Source organism: Osmerus mordax, chromosome 10 (genome assembly GCF_038355195.1).
Source record: "Osmerus mordax isolate fOsmMor3 chromosome 10, fOsmMor3.pri, whole genome shotgun sequence".
Taxonomy (NCBI): domain Eukaryota; kingdom Metazoa; phylum Chordata; class Actinopteri; order Osmeriformes; family Osmeridae; genus Osmerus; species Osmerus mordax.
This window is the reverse complement of record NC_090059.1, coordinates 3,969,142-3,990,793: the sequence shown is the minus strand read 5'-3', so window position 1 is coordinate 3,990,793 and position 21,652 is coordinate 3,969,142. Positions and strand designations below refer to the sequence as shown.

At 41.8% G+C, this 21,652-nt stretch overlaps 1 protein-coding gene across 1 annotated transcript; it reads left to right on the top strand.

Moving 5' to 3' along the window:
• The first annotated feature begins 982 nt into the window (after positions 1–982).
• Positions 983–11,631, top strand: bub3 (BUB3 mitotic checkpoint protein). Its single transcript, XM_067244904.1, has 7 exons — positions 983–1,099; positions 1,803–1,997; positions 2,158–2,227; positions 3,282–3,433; positions 5,509–5,667; positions 5,744–5,921; positions 11,067–11,631. Exons 2-7 carry the CDS (start codon positions 1,803–1,805, stop codon positions 11,285–11,287), a joined length of 975 nt encoding a protein of 324 aa, XP_067101005.1. The 5' UTR covers positions 983–1,099; the 3' UTR covers positions 11,288–11,631.
• The last annotated feature ends 10,021 nt before the right edge of the window (positions 11,632–21,652 follow it).

The window sequence follows — 21,652 nt, the reverse complement described above, 5'->3', positions numbered from 1 at the left end:
ACGTCTATCAAAGAATGTCTAATATAGAGAGAACTGCCACTCTCGGGAAACTTCCGGGTTCTGAACTGGTTGCAGTTCCACTCTAGTTCCATATGAGGTCGCTAACGGTCGAGTGCAGAATGAATGGAGGTCTATGGAGCTATACCCCTCAAAATCCACTTTTCTCAGGATATAATTTTTTGTCTAGTAATTTGAATTCTGAATTCGAAAGGGGAGGCAAAAAAATACACACCGCTGGGTGATAGATTTTTTAAAAGTCGCCTTTCTGTTCTAAAAAGCCTTTTAAAATGTCATTGACGTCAAACACATTGTACGGCCTGAGATACTACTTGACGGCAAGCTCTGGTTACTTCCACTTTTCTCTCGAGGCATCGACAACACAGCTGACAGGTTAGGCTCTCCCTGTCAATACACATGCTAGAAAGAGTTTTGGTTTGCTAATGTTGTTGCTAATGTTGCTAACATTCTGGTTCTGCTTCGGATGCCATCAAGCGGGATCTCTGGTCGTAGTCAGTCCTTCACTAACCAATCAGAATTTGTTAGCAGAATGCTAGCGTGTTATGGGCAACAACGACTTACCCTGTAAGAAATCGAAAGGACAAAAGTACTCGTTCATTCAACTTTCGACCTATAATCCATATTGAACATGCAAAAACTACAATCAAATCTGAGATTTCTCAACGACAATCAGGCGAAAGAGACAAATGTATCCGTTTAGCTCCATAGACTCCCATTCATTCTGCAGTATACCGCGATCACTCCCAGTGGAACTCTGGTGGAACTGCAACCAAATTCGGTACAACGGGGCTTAATAGGGAGTGGCCTGGCTCTCCTTAAACAGGCTCTGCGTCTATGTTCCAGACAGCCACAGTGTTGTATTCGGAAACGGAAGTGTAATGGAATAACGACGAATCAAAGCTTAGGCGGGAACATGGGTTTTTCGTTTTATCCAATCAAATCCCACATATCGCAACAGAGCAACTCTAGGCTAGCCAATGCTGCTAACAGCACACGGTCGTGTGAAGCTAGTGCCCCATAGCAAGTGAATATCGTTTAGAAAAAAGATCGTAAGCAAAGTTACATTTCTACAACAAAAACGGTGAGTATAGATTCCGTCAATGAATATAGCCATCTCTTACCAACACTAGTAATGACGTGCTGTTTAGCGCGCTAGGCGGGAGGAGGTTAAAGATAGGTGGGCTTCGCATGGATTCTGCGGTAGTAGACGGTTTTTAGCTACAGTAGTACTAAAAACGAATTGATTTGAAACATTCCGAAACTTTTATGCATTACCAACGTTCTGTTTGTCATTTATTTCAGATTAGCTAACATGTTAAGTTAACATTTTGCTTGCGTAGCTCTAGTACCAGTAGCTCGCCGTCTTCGGTACTGTAGCGAATATGGGTTGCTAACTAGCATAGCAAGTTAACTCGCCTCGCAGTCTGTTAGCATCCTAATGTTAGCCACCTAGTATGTAGCTAGGTAACAAGCTATCTGTCAAAATATCTAATGTTCCACATTCAGCTATATATTAACTCTACGTGGAAAAAGATAACTACCTAAAGCATCAGTATGACCTCTATCTGAATTTCTGGCCAACGTCACCATGCATGTGGCATAAACATGTTTTTGTTTATTTTTAACTAGGCTAGCTAGCCAACTTGAGTCGTTCTGCAGTTCAACGGCCTCACTTATTGGATATAACTAGATAGTAGACTAGACGTGTATCGTGTTAGGATACAAGTAGCCAGTCTGCCTGTTTGTCTGATTTACTTAAGTGTCATTGTTACTTATTTCCACAGATGACTGGCTCAAACGAGTACAAGCTTAACCAGGGCCCAGAAGACAGCATCTCTGCTGTGAAGTTCAGCCCTAGTACAGCCCAATTTCTATTGGTATCCTCCTGGGACTCTACTGTCCGCCTTTATGATGTTGGGGGGAACTCCATGAGGATGAAGTATCAACACTCAGCGCCTGTTCTAGATTGTGCTTTTTATGTAAGCATGAAGACTGTTTATAAGTATACTAAAACAGAACATTGCTATAGTTGCTTAATGTCTTATTTTAAACCTGGCAACCATTGCAGGTCTATACACCATCATTATAGTCACACACTTTTGACCATGAAGGAACATTTAGACATTTTCTGTGTTTCAGGATCCTACACATTCCTGGAGTGGAGGTTTAGACACTCAGCTGAAAACCCATGATCTTAACACAGATCAAGGTATGTCTGCCACATCTATTCATTGATTAAAGGAGTCATTGACTGCAGAACCGAATTTACCATGTCACAGTTGAATAACGACGAGTGGGTAAAATGGACATACAGTGAACCTCAAAGTCCATTGACACCTTTTTTTCCTATGCAAATCTCACAATAAAAAAATGTAGCTGTAAAACGGTCAGTTTTGAAAAAGCCACTGAACTGACGTCAGTTTGGTGGGTCCACCTTTTTTGGCTCTGGTCTGTACTTTTGTCACGCACCCAAATTTGCTGCGCATGCTCTGTGTACTTCCACGGAATTACAAAGAAGAACGTTTTTCAAAGATATTGAAAATGGACTACGGTCGTAAATGCAGTGTTCCAGGCTGTACAGGGAATGCTGACACTTTTCAGAGTCTTCCCAAGTAACCAAACACTCGACGGACTGTTATGTTTGTGTATGAGAAGATCCCTGTTCAGTTTGACCCTCAATTACACATTTGCTCAAACCATTTCACAGAGGACAGTTTTGAAAACCTGGGTAAAGCAGGATTTGCTATGGAGCTGTTGCTGAAAAGAGGTGCTCTTCCGACCTTATGTTCATCACAACCGCAAAATGTAGTATGATTTTGTCGCTAACAGTTATTAGCAATGCTAATGTATCCTGTATATATCATAGGTAGAATGTGTGATGATTTAGTTTATTGACAATGGGGCTAATGTTATTTCATGTTCCTGACTGTGTTTCATTTGAATAAATAACCTGTGTTGTCATGTAAATCTACAATTCACGATGCATGTTTGTCCAGATCTTTGACAGGTATTTTTTATTAGTTAGAGCTAGCAAGATGGCTAACTGAAGCTGAGTTGAATCGCGATAGTTTGGTTGCTAAGCTGTAACGTTACCCACCTAAGTCGATCCCACCCAACCAATGTTACATACCCTATTCGTAGACCTTAAGGAACAGTGTGAAATCCACCCCAAAAAGTCAATGACCCCTTTAATGGTATAACACTATGCATGCTGATCTCCTGCACATAATGAGATTGTATTGTACTTTTACCTCTTCAAACAGATACTATAGTTGGGACACATGATGCTCCCATTCGTTGTGTAGAGTACTGCCCAGAGGTCAACGTCATGGTAACAGGAAGTTGGGACAGATCAGTTCGGCTGTGGGACCCTCGGACACCATGTAATGCTGGCACCTTTAGCCAGCCTGAAAAGGTAAGGCAATCGTTACAAGCTTTCCCATCAAACAAGTATAGCAAAATGATTATAGGTGAGCTAAACTAATTTATCATCACTATATCAAGAGTTAAAAAACGGTTGAAGGCATTGTCTTCTACAATAACGCCACACTGCATGGCTTGTTTGGTCATTGTAAATAAGTTGTCAGCCATCCCAAGGTACACTTACACTTCAGGGTTTCCCGTAGAAAATGTGTTAGTTAAGGTGGTAGGGTGGGGTTTGCCGTCAGACCGGGGAGGAGTTTGTGAGATAGACTAATGCGTTCTGCAGAGAAGGGAGACTGGTGTTGGTCACGGTTTGGAATGGAAGGGCGGATATCGCTATTAGTTTTTTTTGTGACGACGTAGTTAGGGCGGCAGGCGTGTGTTGCTTAGTTGGCCACCTTAACTGAAAAGTGCTGCTGGAAACCCTGCACTTAAGTGAGTTATGCTGAGCATTTCATCAAATGTTTTTCCTTGACCCATCCACTTGAAAAATGTGCTTGTCCTGGACAGGTTGAACAGGTATTAGTATCCAGGGTACCCACGGATCCTTAAAAGTTTTAAATTCCTTAATGTAAAAATAAGGCTGTTGTTAGTAGGGGTGGGGGGAAAATCGATTCACATTTGAATCGTGATTCAGTCTTCTAGCGATTCATATCGATTCAAAAATAGTTTTTTCTTCAACACTTAACTGCCTATCACAGTCAAATAGAAACAAGTAACACTAAACAGCAAACTGGAATCAAATGTAAGCATATATTGAATCGATTTTGATTGATTAAAAATCGAATCGTGACCCCAAGAATCGATTTGAATTGTGAGGTACCAAAAGATTCCCACCCCTAATAATTGGCATTAAAAAGTCTTAAATTCATGTGTTAAAGGCCTTAAAAGTTCAACTGAGCTGATATAACGAAGATTATTTTATTTTCACTGGTTTCGTTTTGAAATCATGTTACAAAAATGTGTTCCTCTGTTTATAAAAAACTAAACTAAAAGCGGAACCAACAATAGATGATTGTTGGCGGTCACAGGGTGCACAAACTGAATATGACTATCCCAATGTCCACCCTCACAGACTTTGAGGCACGTTCTCGCTGAGTCAGTAAAGGCTTTGGGCTGTCCCACGGTCAAATCGTCAAGTGCACAAGGGCTCTTTCCCAGACATTTTGAGCCCTTTACCCACCCTTTTCATAAGTCAGCATTTTTGCCGACTGCCTAACAATTCACAGCGTTGTGACGTGAAACACACGGGTTACCTGGGGAAGCCCGGAAGCGAAAGAAAACAAACCCACCGCATAAGACAAGAACGGTAAACAAACAAGCATGGAAGGAGCAACCAACCCTGATGTAAACATTATAAATGAAAGTTAACATCTAACTTTAAACACAAAGCTCATTGATGTTTAATATAGCCAACACTGTGTGTAGTTTGTCCTTTTGATAAATTCCAAATATGCTTTCATCAGATTTGATCCAACAAATTTAGACTACTATTTTGCCGATAATGCAGCAAAATTCAGTCCCATTCCAATTTATAGCATTTTGAGGCCTTGCAGCTTTTTGCAATCACTTACTAGGTGACGACAAGTAAGTCTGTGAGGGTTTCAGGGCTTAGGGTTTAGGGGGGACATTGGGATTGGGCCCTGCAAGGAGAAAAGTTTGCGCTTTAACCATGGGGAAGTTCAACTACTGAACTGGTTACATAGGCGTAAACCCAGTTTTGCACCGTGGTTAAAACAAGTTAGTGGCAGTGTGTACAAGTGTACATTTTGTAAGAACATTTGAAAACTGAACGATGGGGATTAAAGCTTTCAGTGCAGCCACTACTGCCTAATGTTTAGTCAGTTGCTCAAAGACTTATGTTGCAATACATTTTTCAATAAACAATGTCCCTTAAGGATGGTAACTGGTATTGTGTGCTTTTGACAATTTTTGCAGAATCAAACTGGTCTTAAATGTAATTCTGCGTGCTATTAAAAAGGTCTTAAATCCAACTGTCCTAAACCTGCAGATACCCTGAGTACCTATGAATGTAATGTGTTACGTGCATCTTTTCATTGTGCAAAGGTGTATACTCTATCTGTGGCGGGAGACAGGGTGATTGTGGGGACTGCAGGCAGAAGGGTACTGGTTTGGGACCTCAGGAACATGGGCTATGTCCAGCAGAGGAGAGAGTCCAGTCTCAAGTACCAAACACGCTGCATTCGAGCCTTCCCCAACAAGCAGGTAAACCCCAGTTGTCTCCTGAGTTTGTCTAGTCTTAATTGAGCATATTGTGAAAAGTCTTCTGCCTTTGCTGTAGGGCTATGTTCTGAGTTCAATCGAAGGCCGTGTGGCCGTGGAGTACCTGGACCCAAGCCAGGAGGTTCAAAAGAAGAAGTATGCCTTTAAGTGCCACAGGCTGAAGGAGAATGGAATTGAACAGGTTTACCCTGTCAATGCCATCTCATTTCACAGTGTCCACAACACATTTGCCACAGGTACACCATCTTGCTGGTTGTTCTGAATGTATGTTTCTGCTATGGAATGGTTTTGCTTATGCATGCAGCCTTTATTGGCTTCAATTCAGCCATAATAGACTTAATTGAGTTTAGGGCTGAACTAATTTGTCGACGTTATCGATAACTAAATAATAAATAATAAAACATTGTCAACAAATATTTCTGTTGACAAGTTGTTTGATCTCATATGACCTATTTTAAGGGCTTGCAATAACGCAATTGGATCAGTGTGGCACTGTAGCGCTAGACTGTAACACTCCCATATGCAATCCAATAGAAGACAAGACGACACAGTGCCTATGAGAATGTCATAGTGCAAACAGCCGAACTAGCAGAGTGTGGGAAAGTTTTACAAAACTTCAACCCAAAAATGCCTTCGTTTGTAATACACGCAGGGCGGAACTTGCCTTTACTTTATTCCATATTCATATGACATCATTGTTATAGTACTCGAGACCGGTCTCCAATCCACTTTTCCATGTTGATAAGAGCATTAAAATGAGAAAAAATAATGGGACAAAAAGAAATCAAGGGACATTTAGAATATTAAAAAATGTGTGATTAATTGGGATTAATCACGAGTTAACTATGACATTAATGCAATTAATCGCGATTAAATATTTGAATCGTTTGACAGCACTAATTTAAACTGTTATCCGTTGTATTTGATGTTGTTGGGTGTCACAAAACGGAATATAATACGAAAAAGTTGCAACTTTTTGTAATGATTCTTCTTTACCCCACAATGCATTGCATGACATCACGTTGGGGAGATGACAGACCAAAGCCCCCTTTGAGACCATTGAAATCGATTAGAAATAAACACTAGGCTAGTACCAGAGAATGTCTAATATGGGCTCTGCTAGTACCATCAAAACGTGGGACATCTAATCGGAAATGTGTTTACGTTGGGGAAAATAGTTAATTTGGGATGATCTTGGGGGGATTTTACAGATGGGACTGGCAAGTTAGCCCATAGCTAGCATGATGTCTTATATTTCTAGATCTAAACTCAAAAAAAGTTCGGAAACGTTATTTCGATTGATTATTCCTCCCCTTCAATAATACCAATTGGTATTGTATTTAATATCGTTGGAAAGCATGTACCCTTAGTATAGTTAGTCCACATATTTAAATTTTAGGTATATGTTTATTGTATGCACCTTCCTGCCAAAGCAAATTCCTTGTCTGTGCAAACTTTCATGGCGAATAAATCCCTTTCTGATTCTGACTACAGCTAACGACATGATTGTCCGGGACAAGTTGTTTTTTTCCTTTAGCAAGTCACAGTATTTCCAAGCCCTGATAGTGTAACTAAGAAGACGCAGTAAATAAGTCCTCTTTTAGGTAATAAGCGCCCGTTCAAGTGTTGAGCATTAAATTAGCTGCACGGTCTGTAGAGATATTGGGACGAAGCTGCAATACAGTACATAAGTGTTTCATTCTGCAGAAATTGTGTAAATGTTTAATGTAACAAATAACATATTTTATAACACCTCAATTATTATCATTTGTATAATATTACAGCTCATCTTCGTTGGTCAAAGGCACAATCTTTACCCGGACGTGACTTTTGTGCATGGAAAAGTGAAACGTAAATGTAGGAAGTGCCTCAAAAAGTTAATGTCAGGCCCTTAATGATAACTGTCACTAGATAAAGAAAACGTTGACTTTCACTCGGTGCTATTCACTGACAGTAAAAATGTTTTGTATATGTGCATTGCTGTTCGTAGACTAGCTCCAGAGCTCGTTGCTGGATTGCTAAATGATAGCAACTCACAAGGACACTTCACCAACTCTCCACTCATTCTCCTCGGACCATCCATTTAATTGGCTTTGATGGCCATCAGGTCTCGGCAATTCCTCATTTGCCCTCTCATGTCTACTTGGTTCAAAATTATACGGCTGCGGGCTATCATACACATTAGTGGTTTTTGTCACCTCTTCTTCATCCCAGTCAGTCGCCATAGTTCTAGTACCAGGCTGAGGCTACTCTCATCCACGACTCCCCAACGTGATGTCATCGCCGAATTGCGCTAATATGCTAATGCTAACACCAAAAACGACAACTGGTCTTTAACACCATTTGGAGACACCATTTGGAGATATTTTAAATGATACATATTTTGAGTGCTTCATGTACCCATTAATCAACAGTAGTGTTTAACCTGCCATATGGCCTTTAATATCATTACTGTTATTGGATGTAAAACGTCATTCTAATTTGAAATTACCCATCACCCCTCCTCGCACCCCAAAAGTGAATGAGGAAGATGGGTGAAACAGTGGCTGTCTGAAGATGTTGGCCAAATCATCTATAAATATATTTGGTTACCTGAACCACAAAGAGTTTACAATAATGTTCAAAAGAAAACACACTGCTTGTGTAAAGAGACACTCACTGAGACGACTGGGACTAGGCCTACATCAAACTTTTACCGGCATTTAGAAAGAAAACATTAAAAAAGGTAAGCTAGGCGTAAGGCTAGCAAAGCTAGCTACCTAACGTTTGCAATCTTTTTCTGTACCAAAACTCTTCCGAAATCTCTTCCCCCGTTACACATAGAGTAGGGGTGTCACGATATCAAAAATGCAGTAGTCGGTTCCAATACCAGTAAAATAACACGATTCTCGATGACGATTTCGATACCACATAAAAAAAAGGTTTTTCTAAGATTCCATTTACTTGAACTTCTTTATTAACCCGTAAATGAGTAGCGTCGCACATATGTGATCGTTCGAATGCGGGTCTCACAGCGTAACGTCTCGCATGCGATTTCGAACATTCCAACTGAATATTTTCCGATAGACAACTATGCGACAAACGCTTTAGGAGTCAGGTGGCTGAGCGGTGAGGGAATCGGGCCAGTAAGGATGAGGTTGCCAGTTCGATTCCCGGCTGTGCCAAATGACGTTGTGTCCTTGGGCAAGGCATTTCACCCTACTTGCCTCGGGGGAATGTCCCTGTACTTACTGTAAGTCGCTCTGGATAAGAGCGTCTGCTAAATGACTAAATGTAAATGTAGTATGGCTTCAAAATGTACTAATGAGAAGGCTAACAACTAACACTAGCATGGTAGTAGCATTGCTACGAGTATTATGCTAGCTAATTTAGCTAACTAAAGCTAGCTAGTTACTGTTTCGGATAAATAAGTTGCGCTGTGGGGACCGTCGGAAATATTTAGAACTCACACATCTAAAATACTTGAAAAATATCAAAATGTCATAAGACATAAAAACATGTGCAATATAGCATAGAACAACATAATAAAGTGCAATTAATGCTCATAGTGCAACAAGTACTGGAACACTGAAGCGTATGCTGCCCCCATCAGTTCCGGAAGAGGCGCAGCACCGATGCTGCCAACACTGGCATCGTCGCTAACGGTGCCTACGGTGCTTAAAAAAATGGGCATCGTCAGTGTTTTGTCATTTTGGAACTGGAAGGTGTCAGTAGTATCGGTTCTCGTGACATCCCTAACACAGAGATTTAGCGAGTATTAGCTATAGTGTATGTAACATACTGTATGTTTCAGGGAGTTAGTTTCAATTGCTTGCCAGATTTTGTTTGTGATAACGAGCCTGGCCACATAAAGCTATGTAGCTAATGATGAATATAAAATTATGTTACATCAACGTTAACTCAGCTGCATACCTGTCCTGACTTATTAATGTTAAGTTAAATGCTGTGGTACTGTGCTCCTTCACTTGAGTGAGAAATGCGAAATCAGAGACCGAGTACTAGCCTAATGCGCGGGGGGGGGGGGGATTTATGAAAATATGAATATGCATGCATGCCTCGATACACAAGGGTTGCGGGACAACCTTAAATTCTTTTCTTGAAGAAAATAACATCCTGGAAGTCTCGCAGTCAGGTTTCAGGAAAAATCACAGTACTGAAACTGCTCTCACCAAAATAATTAGCGACCTCAGACTAAACTCTGATGCAAATAAAGGCTCTATCCTTATCCTGTTAGATCTCAGTGCAGCATTTGATACCATTGATCACGACATCCTAATCAATAGACTGGAAAAGCTTATTGGGCTCACGGATAGTGTATTGAACTGGATGATATCATATATCACAGGAAGGAAGTTTTATGTTAGTTTAGGAGACCATAGGTCCAAGAAACATGAGAACTGCTACGGGGTTGCTCAAGGAAGCTGCTTAGGTCCATTACTTTTTTTCTCTTTATATGTTACCACTCGGCGACATAATCAGAGAACATAACATAGATTTCCATAGCTATGTGGATGACACACAACTATATATATCCACTGAACCCAAAGATGCAACGGCCATCAATTCCATTACCAACTGCCTGTTGGCAATAAACAAATGGATGAATGATAACTTTCTTAAATTAAATGAAGACAAAACCGAAGTCCTACTATGTGGCCCCAAATCCAAAAGAGAGATGCTTACTAAGAATCTAGGAGGCTTACCCCCTGTCTTAAACCAGAGCTGACAAGTCTCGGTGTAATCCTGGACTCAGATTTGAATTTCAACTCTCACATTAATAAAGTGACCAAAACAGGTTTCTTTCACCTGAGGAATATAGCAAAGGTACGACCATTCATAAACCAAAATGATGCAGAGAAGTTAATTCATGCTTTTATATCCAGCCGGCTGGACTACTATAACACACTTTTCACTGGTCTTCCCAAGAAAACCACTGAAAGACTACAGCTCATTCAAAATACTGCAGCTAGATTATTAACCAAAACTAAAAGGAGAGAACAAATTAGTCCTGTCCTAGCTACTTTACACTGGCTCCCCGTTACCTTCAGAATTGACTTTAAGGTCCTTTTCCTCACATACAAAGCTCTACACGGACAAGAACCTAGCTACATTGCTAACTCCCTTATAAACTACACACCAGCTAGAACACAGCAAAAAAAAACTAGAATAATTGATTATCAAAATAATCGTTTGTTGCAGCTCGATTTAAGGTTCAATCCATATCATTTTTAACCCATTACTTTCCTTTGCGGATTACTTATATGTGACCTGTTGGATTTGTGTAGGGAAAGTTATAATAGCTGTTCTCAATTATTAATGTTTTTTTTTAAAGAACCAGTGTAAAGCTGCAGCATTGACCTTAAGCCTCTCCTTGTAATAAGGTGGCTCAGACGGGTTCGTGAACATCTGGGACCCCTTCAACAAGAAGCGTCTGTGCCAGTTCCACCGCTATCCCACCAGCATCGCCTCACTGGCCTTCAGCAATGACGGCTCCACGCTGGCCATTGCCTCCTCCTATATGCAGGAGCAGGGAGACATTAGCCACCCGGAGGACGCCATCTTTATCCGCCAAGTAACAGATGCCGAGACCAAGCCCAAGTAAAGTCCAGCAGGACGTCCTCGCGATGGTGTCTGGACTACGCTTTTGCCTCGTGTTTGTGAAACAACAGTCAAGAAGAGATTGTGCAGCTGTGGCACTCACTCGTCTGTATCTAGCTCCCTTCCGTTTTTTCCAATATCCGACTGTTTACAGGCAGATGACCATTTGAGAAAATGCATCCCTACACTGATGATTGTCTTGGAACGTGTATAATTCAACATTCTTGATTTCCTAAAATAAATAGTTTGTTTTTAAAAGTAGAAGTAAAGTAACATTTCATAATCTTGTGAATACAATGTATATTTTCGTTTTTTATGCAACAATGCAATAAATTTGATTTAAAATACAGCTTTATTATAGTCATTGTTAATGTTATAAACACTGGAGGTTCTCCTTATTGAGGTTTATTGCTCCCACAGATGGAAGACATTTAGGTACACTTGTGATGAGACAGAGCTACAGTGAGGGAAACAATGATTTGATCCCCTGCTGATTTTGTATGTTTGCCCACTGACAAAGAAATGATCAGTATATAATTTTAATGCTAGGTTTATTTGAACAGTGAGAGACAGAATAACAACAACAATTTCAGAAAACACGTCAAAATTGTTATAAATTGGTTTGCATTTTAATGAGTGAACTTAAGTATTTTACCTTTCTGCAAAGTATGACTTGGTACTTGGTGGCAAAACCCTTGTTGGCAATCACAGAGGTCAGACATTTCTTGTAGTTGGCCACCAGGTTTGCACACCTCAGGAGGGATTTTGTCCCACTCCTCTTTACAGATCTTCTCCAAGTCATTAAGGTTTCGAGGCTGACGTTTGCTCCCTCCACAGATTTTCTATGGGATTAAGGTCTGGAGACTGGCTAGGCAACTCCAGGACCTTAATGTGCTTCTTCTTGAGCCACTCCTTTGTTGCCTTGGCTGTGTGTTTTGGGTCATTGTCATGCTGAAATACCCATCCACGTCCCAATGCCCTGGCTGAGGTTCTAACCCAAGATTTGATGTTACATGGCCCCGTCCATTGTCCCTTTGATGCAGTGAAGTTGTCCTGTTATCCTGTCCCCCACAGAAAAACACCCCCAAAGCATAATGTTTCCACCTCTGTGTTTGTCGGTGGGGATGGTGTTCTTGGGGTCATTGGCAGCATTCCTCCTCCAAACACGGCGAGTTGAGTTGATGCCAAAGAGCTCAATTTTGGTCTCATCTGACCACAACACTTTCACCCAGTTCTCCTTTGAATCCTTCAGATGTTCATTGGCAAACTTCAGACGGGCCTGTACATGTGCTTTCTTGAGCAGGGGGACCTTGCGGGCGCTGCAGGATTTCAGTCCTTCACGGCGTAATGTGTTACCAATTGTTTTCTTGGAGACCATGGTCCCAACTGCCTTGATATCACATTGACAAGATCCTCCCTTGTAGTTCTGGGCTGATTCCTCATCGTTCTCATGATCATTGCAACTCCACAAGGTGAGATCTTGCATGGAGCCCCAGACCAAGGGAAATTGACAGTTATTTTGTGTTTCTTCCGTCTGCGATTAATCACACCAATTGTTGTCACCTTCTCACCAAGTTGCTTGGCGATGGTCTTGTAGCTCTTGCAGATCTTTCTGATTGAGGGGGGGGGGTCAAATACTTATTTCACTCATTAAAATGCAAATCAATTTATAACAATTTTGACATCTGTTTTTCTGGATTTTGTTGTTTTTATTCTGTCTCACTGTTCAAATAAATCTACCATTAATTATTATAATTTCTTTGTCAATGGGCAAACATACAAAATCAGCAGGGGATCAAATAATTATTTCCCTCACTGTATGAGGAGAAACTAACTGTATAATGTAAGCAGAAGCTGTAAAGCAATTGGAAATCTTAAAGGTCCCATGACATAAAAACTTCACTTTAGGAGGTTATTTAACATTAAAGGGGTCTTTGATTGGAGAACCGAATTTAACTTGTCACAGCTGAATAACGAAAGTTCAGTGGGTAAAATGGTCAGTGAACCTCAAAGTCCATTGACACCTCTTTCCTATGGAACACCGAGTTAGTCACAATTAAATAAATATAGATTGCTAAATAAATAGATAAATACATAAATAAATATGGCTATGAAATAAACCCTGACATTAAAAAAGATGGCAATAAATATAGCATCATATAATTATATAGCTGAATCCATTATCCTACATCAATAAATATATCATTCAATTCAATGGAGAACTGCCGAGAAGTCCCGCTGCTAAAATATTAAATAATTAGGTGGATTTGTGCCAGATGTCCTATGTTCGTGTGCTACAACAAGTCAACACACCCTTTCACTGGATGGCTTGAAAATGACTTTTAAGTGTTTATATAATTCGTTTGCTGGTCAGATCGCTGCTCTGCTGTGCTGCGATAAGCAGGCGTGACATTAGCCACAAACATAAGATGTTCTAATGATTTCGCTGCAGGGCATATGCATTTGCTATACTTTGTTTGAAAGCTTAGGTCCTCCTAGAATTCAGTCCTGTGATTCATTTTACAGTCTGTACATGTATTTTGAGATTCCCCCGCAAAACCGACCAGCTAACATTGTTAGCAGTAGAACGTTAGCTTCTTGTTTATCTACTTGAGGCTCTAGTTTTTACATCAGGTCTCTGCTATTAGCCATAAACTGCAAATGTATGAGTGACAAATCGCACTGTTTTTGTGCTGTAATGTCAGGATATATTATTTTGGCACACATTGTGGATTTTGTAGAGGTACTTGGGTGGATAATAGCTCTACAGAACATAGATATTGAAGTCTTAAATAGTTTGAGACTCATCGAGCACTGTTCGTGTGCAAAATGTACAGGTAGTGGGGGGTGATTAGTGCCAGGTAATGTTAGCTTACACAGCTAGTAATCGCTCTGCCATTATGTGGATATCTAGGTCGATAAGGCACCTAGCTATAAATATCTAGCCTCACCATTATGCCATGCCGGTATTACCATTTAGTGAGACGAGACCTGAAGTTAGTGATGGGCAAATCGAGTATTTTCGAAACACAGATACAATTGAAACATTTGAGTCGGGGCCTTTGACACGCTCGAAACCTTTACTCAACAGCAACATCTGCTGGCAGCTACGAGTATGGCATACCCAACAGTCTTATCGCTAATTCCACATTGTAATTCTAAGGGTCCTTGTGGTTGAACGGAATTATTGCCATCCTGAAACAGATGGTGTGGTATCGAATACGGGAGCGATGGCTTTCATCTAAAAATACAATTGGGGCAAAACCTCCGCTGCGCGTCGGACGGTTCACGCCTCCGCATCGTCCATTAGCAGGTGATATTGGACACCTCGTCGGGCATTATCCCTTACTTATACATCTTGAAGTGTTTCCAAAACAAAATAAAGGCCAAAAATATATCTTCTCAGTGTTACTGCAGTACATGGATTCCGGGTGGATGTGTGTCATGAAGTAGTGCTTGTGCAATAAGACTTGTGAGGGAGAAGGTACATTTACAGGTTTTTATTCAGAAACAGGATCTTATCAACATTGCCTGGGCTCAGGCGATTACGTTTTTTATCACCACCTGACCAGCCTTCGAGAAAATGCGCTCACATGGCACCGAGGTTGCAGGGATGGCCAGATGGACCATTGTCAGTTTATAAAGGTGAGGGAAGACCCCTGCATTTCTGGCCCAGTAAACCAAGGGGTCTTCCACTCTGTCCAGGTAGGCATCTGCCAGGTACCGTTGTACCTCAATTGTAGCACTAGCAGTAGTGCTCTGCACTCTCCTTGTGTCACTCACTCGGTTGTCAAGGAGTGTTTTCTTTGACACTCCCCTGGTGTCCCTGTCAAGGAAATAAATAATTAGTATAAATCATTTCTAAGGAATGTTAAAGATACAAATACATATCCAAGAATAGCACCTCTGATGTTGTTGGTCTATCTGGTGGAGGTGGCATGGGAGCTGGTGAAAGTGGAGGTGGCGTGAGCGCTGGTGAAGGTGGAAGTGGCGTGGGAGCTGGTGCTGTTTCATCAGTTTTGCACACTTTGCCGTGACATATCTTAGTGCATCCTTGCTTTTATCTGGGTTGCCAAATCCCAGAGTTTTGAACCGTGGATCCAAAATAGTTGCAGCCTGTAGGCAATGAACAGTCTCTGGACATTGCCTGGCCCTCAAGCATCGCATCAGCTTTTCCCCCAAATCTACTGCTGTGGGGTTGCTCATATCAGTCAGCTTCAATGACATGCTGTGCTGAATCATCCTCACCGTCGGAATAACCTGGAATATAAGAGAGATATTTACATGTTCATTGTTTTCACGTGTGTTGTATTGTAAGTGCTGTTGGACTGATAGATACTAAACTGACCTTGGAGGCTGACACATTTCTCTCAGCTGACAATTCCACAGTTGCATGGTTGAAGGGGGCAAGGATGGAGAGTGCCTGGCAGATGGTGTCATTTTCTGCACTTGACATTGCTGTCACTTTAGTCCTCAGACTAGAAAGAGCAGCTCCTACTGGCTCCCTCTGGTCGTGCAGACGCTGGAACATGGAGAAGGTGCTGTTCCATCGTGTCTCCACTTCCTGGATCAGCTGCAGTTGTGGCCTGCCCATCTGTCTTTGGACATCTGCCAACCTGTCCTTGGCTGTACAACTACTTCTAAATAATGTCACAATCCTCCTTGCTTTTGAGCGGATCGTTGCCAGATCAGCAGTATCATCAAGGGCCTTCTTCACCACTAAGTTCAGTGTATGGGCAAAACATGAAACATTACTGATTTTCATGAGTGAGGCACAGAGAAGCATATTTGCTGCATTGTCGGTAACAAGACACCTGACTCTGCCTTGCAGACCCCAGTCTGCTATGAGCAAATCCTTTGCATCCTTAATATGCTCTGCTGTGTGTGTTCCAGTGAACTTAGCGACATAACGAAGATAAACATAATTTATCTTCTTTGGTGAAGTGGCATGTAACATCCAGGTATGAATCCATGTTATTGGAGGTCCACATGTCAGGCTGACACAAGCTGCTGCATCCCTTAACTCAGCCTCCACCTTCTCCTTGGTTGTGTGGTATTTCTCACACACCATGATCTTTAATGCTTTTCTTGTTGGAAGAGTGTAGGCTGGATCCAGCTTCCCCACAAATGCTCTGAAGCCCTCATCCTCCACTACAGAAAACGGCTTTAAGTCCTTCACCACCATCTCCACCAGTGCATCATCAAGTGCTTGTTTCCTTGCTGTCAAGACAACAAATCGTTTGAATATGTATTACCATTTAACAGATTAATTGTATTGTAACTTTCATACATATACTGTAACTTATGTACTTATGTATGTACAACTGCTGACCATTACATGATAGTATTGTGTAAGAATCAGAATCAGAATGGGATTTATTCGCCATGAAAGTTTGCACAGACAAGGAATTTGCTTTGGCAGGAAGGTGCATACAATAAACATATAGGGACCTAAAATTTAAATATGTGGACTATCTATAGTAAGGGTACATAAACTAGCAGTACTAAGTGGGATTAGAATTAAATTAAATATACAATAAAATATAAGTTGCCGTAAATTACAATATAAAAATACAAATATTACAAAAAATACAAATGTACAAGATACAATTTTGTAATGCAGTGCAAAAAGCAGTGTGTTTTAAGCAGGAAGTCATTAGAGTCAGTGTGGTCCCTTGGCCTTGTTGAAGAGGCCAACAGCGGAAGGGAAGAAACTGTTTTTGTGGCGTGAGGTATTGGTCCTGGACACTCCCTGTTTCAATGATGGCTGAGTAGAAGTGCACCATCATTGTCTTTGGCAGGTTGAACTTCTTCAGCTGCCGAAGGAAGTACATCGCTCTGGATAAGAGCGTCTGCTAAATGACTAAATGACATCCTCTGTTGTGCTTTCTTGATGAGGGAGCTGATGTTCAGTTCCCACTTGAGGTCCTGGGAGAGGATAGTGCCCAGGAAGCGGAAGGACTCCACAGTGTTGACTGGGGAGTTACACAGGGTGATGGGGGTGAGTGGGGCTGTGTTCTTCCTGAAGTCCACAACCATCTCCACTGTCTTAAGAGCATTGAGCTCTAAGTTTTTCTGGCTGCACCAGGTCACCAGGTTGGCCGCTTCCCACCTATAATCAGACTCGTCTCCACCAGAGATGAGCCCAATAACGGTGGTGTCGTCCGCAAACTTCAGGAGTTTGACGGACGGATGACTGGAGGTGCAGCTATGGTGTACAGGGAGAAGAGCAGAGGGGAAAGGACGCAGCCCTGAGGAGATCTGGTGCTGATGGACCGGGAGTCAGAGACTTGTGTTCCCAGCTTAACGCACTGCTTCCTATCAGACAGGAAGTCTGTGATCCACCTGCAGGTGGAATCAGGCACGTTCAGCTGGGAGAGCTTGTCCTGAAGCAGGACGGGGATGATTGTATTGAAGGCAGAGCTGAAGTCCACAAACAGGATCCTGGCATAGGATGCTGGGGAGTCCAGGTGCTGTAGGGTGAAGTGGAGGGCCATGTTAACTGCATCGTCCACAGACCTGTTGGCTCTGTAGGCAAACTGCAGGGGGTCCAGTAGAGGGTCAGTGATGGATTTAAGGTGTACCAGCACCAGGCTCTCGAAAGACTTCATTACCACAGAGGTCAGGGCGACGGGTCTGTAGTCATTATGTCCTGTTGGCCTTGGCTTTTTGGGCACAGGGATGATGGTGGAGGACTTGAGACAGGCTGGCACATGGCATGTCTCAAGGGAGGTGTTAAAGATGTAGGTAAACACCGGAGACAGCTGGTCAGCGCAGTGCTTGAGGGTGGCTGGAGAGACAGAGTCTGGCCCAGCTGCTTTGCGGGGATTCTGCCTCTTGAAAAGTCTGTTAACTTCACCCTCCTGAATGCAGAGAGTCATCACTGTAGAGGGGGGGAGGTGGGAGGCCTCCTGGGTGGGAAGGGGTAGTTCAGGACTGTCCAATTGTCTTTCAAATCTGCAGTAGAACTCATTCAGGTCGTTGGCCAGGCGGGAGTCGTTAGTGGAGTGGGGGGCTCTGGGCTTGTAGTTGGTAATCTGCCTGAGCCCTCTCCAGACAGAAGCAGAGTCGTTTGCAGAGAATTGGTGTTTTAGTCTCTCTGAGTACAGTCGTTTAGCCTCCCTCACCGCCTTGCTATGACTGCGGGACTCCCAGCAGCAACAGCAGCTCATGCAGCAGCATCCTCTGCATTGGGTGCAGGTGGGTTGGCCAGCCCTGGGTGCTTAGCACGCAGATGCCTTAACATTGAAAATGTATTGTTACATTATGACAAATTCATAGGGCATTGCAAACACTGCACCTTGTTAGGGGAGACCAGATCAAAGTGCTCCCACACAAGGGACCTTTGTCTCTTGTTGGCCTTATTCTCCATTTCTCAAGCTAGCACTAGGCCTACTACAAACTATCTAAACTATTTATCTGAACTATCTATCAAACGATCTATCAACTAATACTGAATATAAACAAACTATGGAAACACACAATTAACTAACTAAGGCAGCAATAAACTATAAATAACTACACTGAAGCTAATACTGATAATATCTATACATACAACAGCACACAAACAGACAAATGAACAAACAGGATTTCGCTAATGGCACAGAAGTAGCTAACTTTCTCTAAGGTTCTCTAACTCTCTCAAACTCTCTCTAACTCTCCCAAACTCATTCTAACTGCCTCAAAGTCTCTCAAACGGTCTCAAACTGTCTCAACCAAGTTCTCACGCATTCAAAACCTTTGGCTTTGCTGCCTCATTTTATACCCCGACACATCAGAGTCTTTTGGCAAGTGCGACACAGGTTTCGTTCAAGGGGGGGGCGAATTTCAAGTCGCATCTCATATTTGCTGCTGTAGGCTAAGAAAATAAAACAGTTGCAAGCTGGCATGAAGTGGGATTCGATCACACTAGAGCAAAAACAGATGATTGTTGGTCTGTTGCTATACAAAGCAAGCTATTCAGGCTCATGGATGAAAGGAGCTTTTAGTCACAAATTTATTGGCATTTAGGCAACATTTTGTATGGCCTGGGCTGATCGAAAACAACTTGTTATCGTGGGCACACCAGAAAATACCCGAATGTGTAGGCTAATCGCGTATTTGGGGTTGTCTTGAGGCAATAGCCAAATTTCTCACGATACCACAGCCCCTTATGAAACTACATCTTACAAATAACTTAAATCGTCTCTGTGAACCCAGACAATAGGTTACGATCAAAATACGCTAAACCCTAAAGGAAGATTCTTGTTGTGGCTTTCTACACTTGCCGTCTTGCACACAAACACGTTGCTCAATAAGTCTCAAACCATTTAAGACTTTGTGGTCAATGTTTATGTTCTGTAGACCACTTATCCACCGAACCTCTACAAAATCTACAATGTGACAAAATAATATATCCTGACAAGCCATACTGATCAATTTGATCTATAAGGGCCAGCATGCGATCGCTGACACGACTTATGTCTTCCATCATCTATCGAATCTAGGGCTGTGTCTACGACCGAGCACTTGTGCACTTCGAGCACTGACTTTCAGTGCTTAGGGCGCTTACACTGACAGAACCAGCAGAATTCAGGGCACTGAAAGTACCCGGATGGCGCATTGCAAACGGTCAAAAAATGCAGTGTACAACGATGGACACTACTCGCCCTAAACGGGCGCCATCTTGGCTACGTAGCGGAAGAGGAGGAGCCCTTTCGGCAGCTTTTCATTTAATTTCTAAAATAATGGCGGACTAAATGACTTGCGAGCAGATTTGAGTCTGTCACTTCCGCCTTAGATTCGTGGGTGCCGCGAGCAGATTTGCGTCCGTCACTTCTGCCAAGTGGTTAACGTAAGTGTTCCATTTGAGACAGCACTAATCAGCGACGGAGTGCACTACAGACTACAGAGTAAGTGCACTGTATTGCAGTGTACTTCATAAAGTGTTCGATAATAGACATTTATTTATAGAAGGTATTTATTTATTGATGAAGGTAAATGGATTCAGCTATATAATTATATGATGCTATATTTATTGCCATCTTTTTTAATTTCAGGGTTTATTTCATAGCCATATTTATTTATTGATGTATTTATCTATTTATTTACCGATTTAGTTATTTAATTGTGACTAACTCGGTGTTCCATACTATCCTTTGCAAATCTCAAAATAAAAAAATGTTGCTGTAAAACGGTCGTTTGAAAAAACGTTTTTCTAGCATATTGACAATGGACTACGGTGGTAAATGCAGTGTTCCAGGCTGTACAGGGAATGCTGACACTTTTCAGAGGCTTCCTAAGGAACGAAACACTCGACTGGCTGTGATGTTTGTCTATGAGAAGATCCCTGTGCAGTTCGACCCTCAATTACACATTTGCTTGAACCATTTCACAGAGGACAGTTTGGAAAATGAAGTATTTAAATTCTTTGTGTCTATTCCAATATGTAAATATAGCTGCAAGCAGCGATGCGGGTTCCTCCGCAAAATATTATAAACATGTACACTGTTGAAGATGGAGAGTTGGACAACAAGAGAGCAAAACTACTTCATGTTTGGCCAACAACAATAGGCTGAATGGGGATTTGAACTCATGAGCATAAGGTCACAAGTCAGTCTCTCTATCCTCTCTGCTACACAACAACTGTTGAGATTGTATGAGTAGAAAGGGCAGAGTATGAGCTTTGGTCAGCTTTGGGACAAAGTTTAAGAAACGGTTAACATTTCAAGGTAAAATTGCATAAAATTGCGCATGGTACATCAGAATGATATCACCACATTAAACTACACGACATGCACACTCAGGGTGACCAACAAGATTATATTAACAAACAATAACATTACAAACATCCAACTGAACGAAGACAACAACTGAAATCCCTCGCATGGCCGTTGTAACCGAACTATTTTTCACAAGTCTTTGCGTTTTTTGACATGCCGCACTGCAAGCTGGGTACTCAAGAGCGCTGACAGCTGATTATTTAGCTGTGCTCCGACTGCGTGATATGACAAGATGCTAGTGACATGCTATGGTCTCTGAGTCTCCTGCATTAACAAGTTCTGCTCGATTAGCAAGCTATTTTTACTAATGTTTTGTTAGCTATTGAATGGTAATGCAAGCTAGCTAAAAACAATGTTAGTTAGCTTGGCTAAACTGGTTTTCATAGCAACAGAAATCAACAAATCAGATCAGTCGAACTTTATTCAGAAAGGGGGGAATCTGTATTTTTTACTCTACCCTTAACGCATGACTATGTTTAACTTAATGTCTGCACCTCTCTGTCAACAACTGTCTCTGGGGTGGCGGGTGGGGGCTTTATATCCAACAAATTACACCCCTCCAACTTTTAAAACAGATCTATTGGCCTACTACAATTCTAAATATCCTA

Excerpts from the sequence above, each read along its gene's own strand:
- bub3 (XM_067244904.1), top strand. The coding sequence starts at position 1,803 with ATGACTGGCTCAAACGAGTACAAGCTTAACCAGGGCCCAGAAGACAGC. Across the intron at positions 1,998-2,157 it reads TTCTAGATTGTGCTTTTTAT|GATCCTACACATTCCTGGAG; the intron begins GTAAGCATGAAG and ends TCTGTGTTTCAG. Across the intron at positions 3,434-5,508 it reads CCTTTAGCCAGCCTGAAAAG|GTGTATACTCTATCTGTGGC; the intron begins GTAAGGCAATCG and ends CATTGTGCAAAG.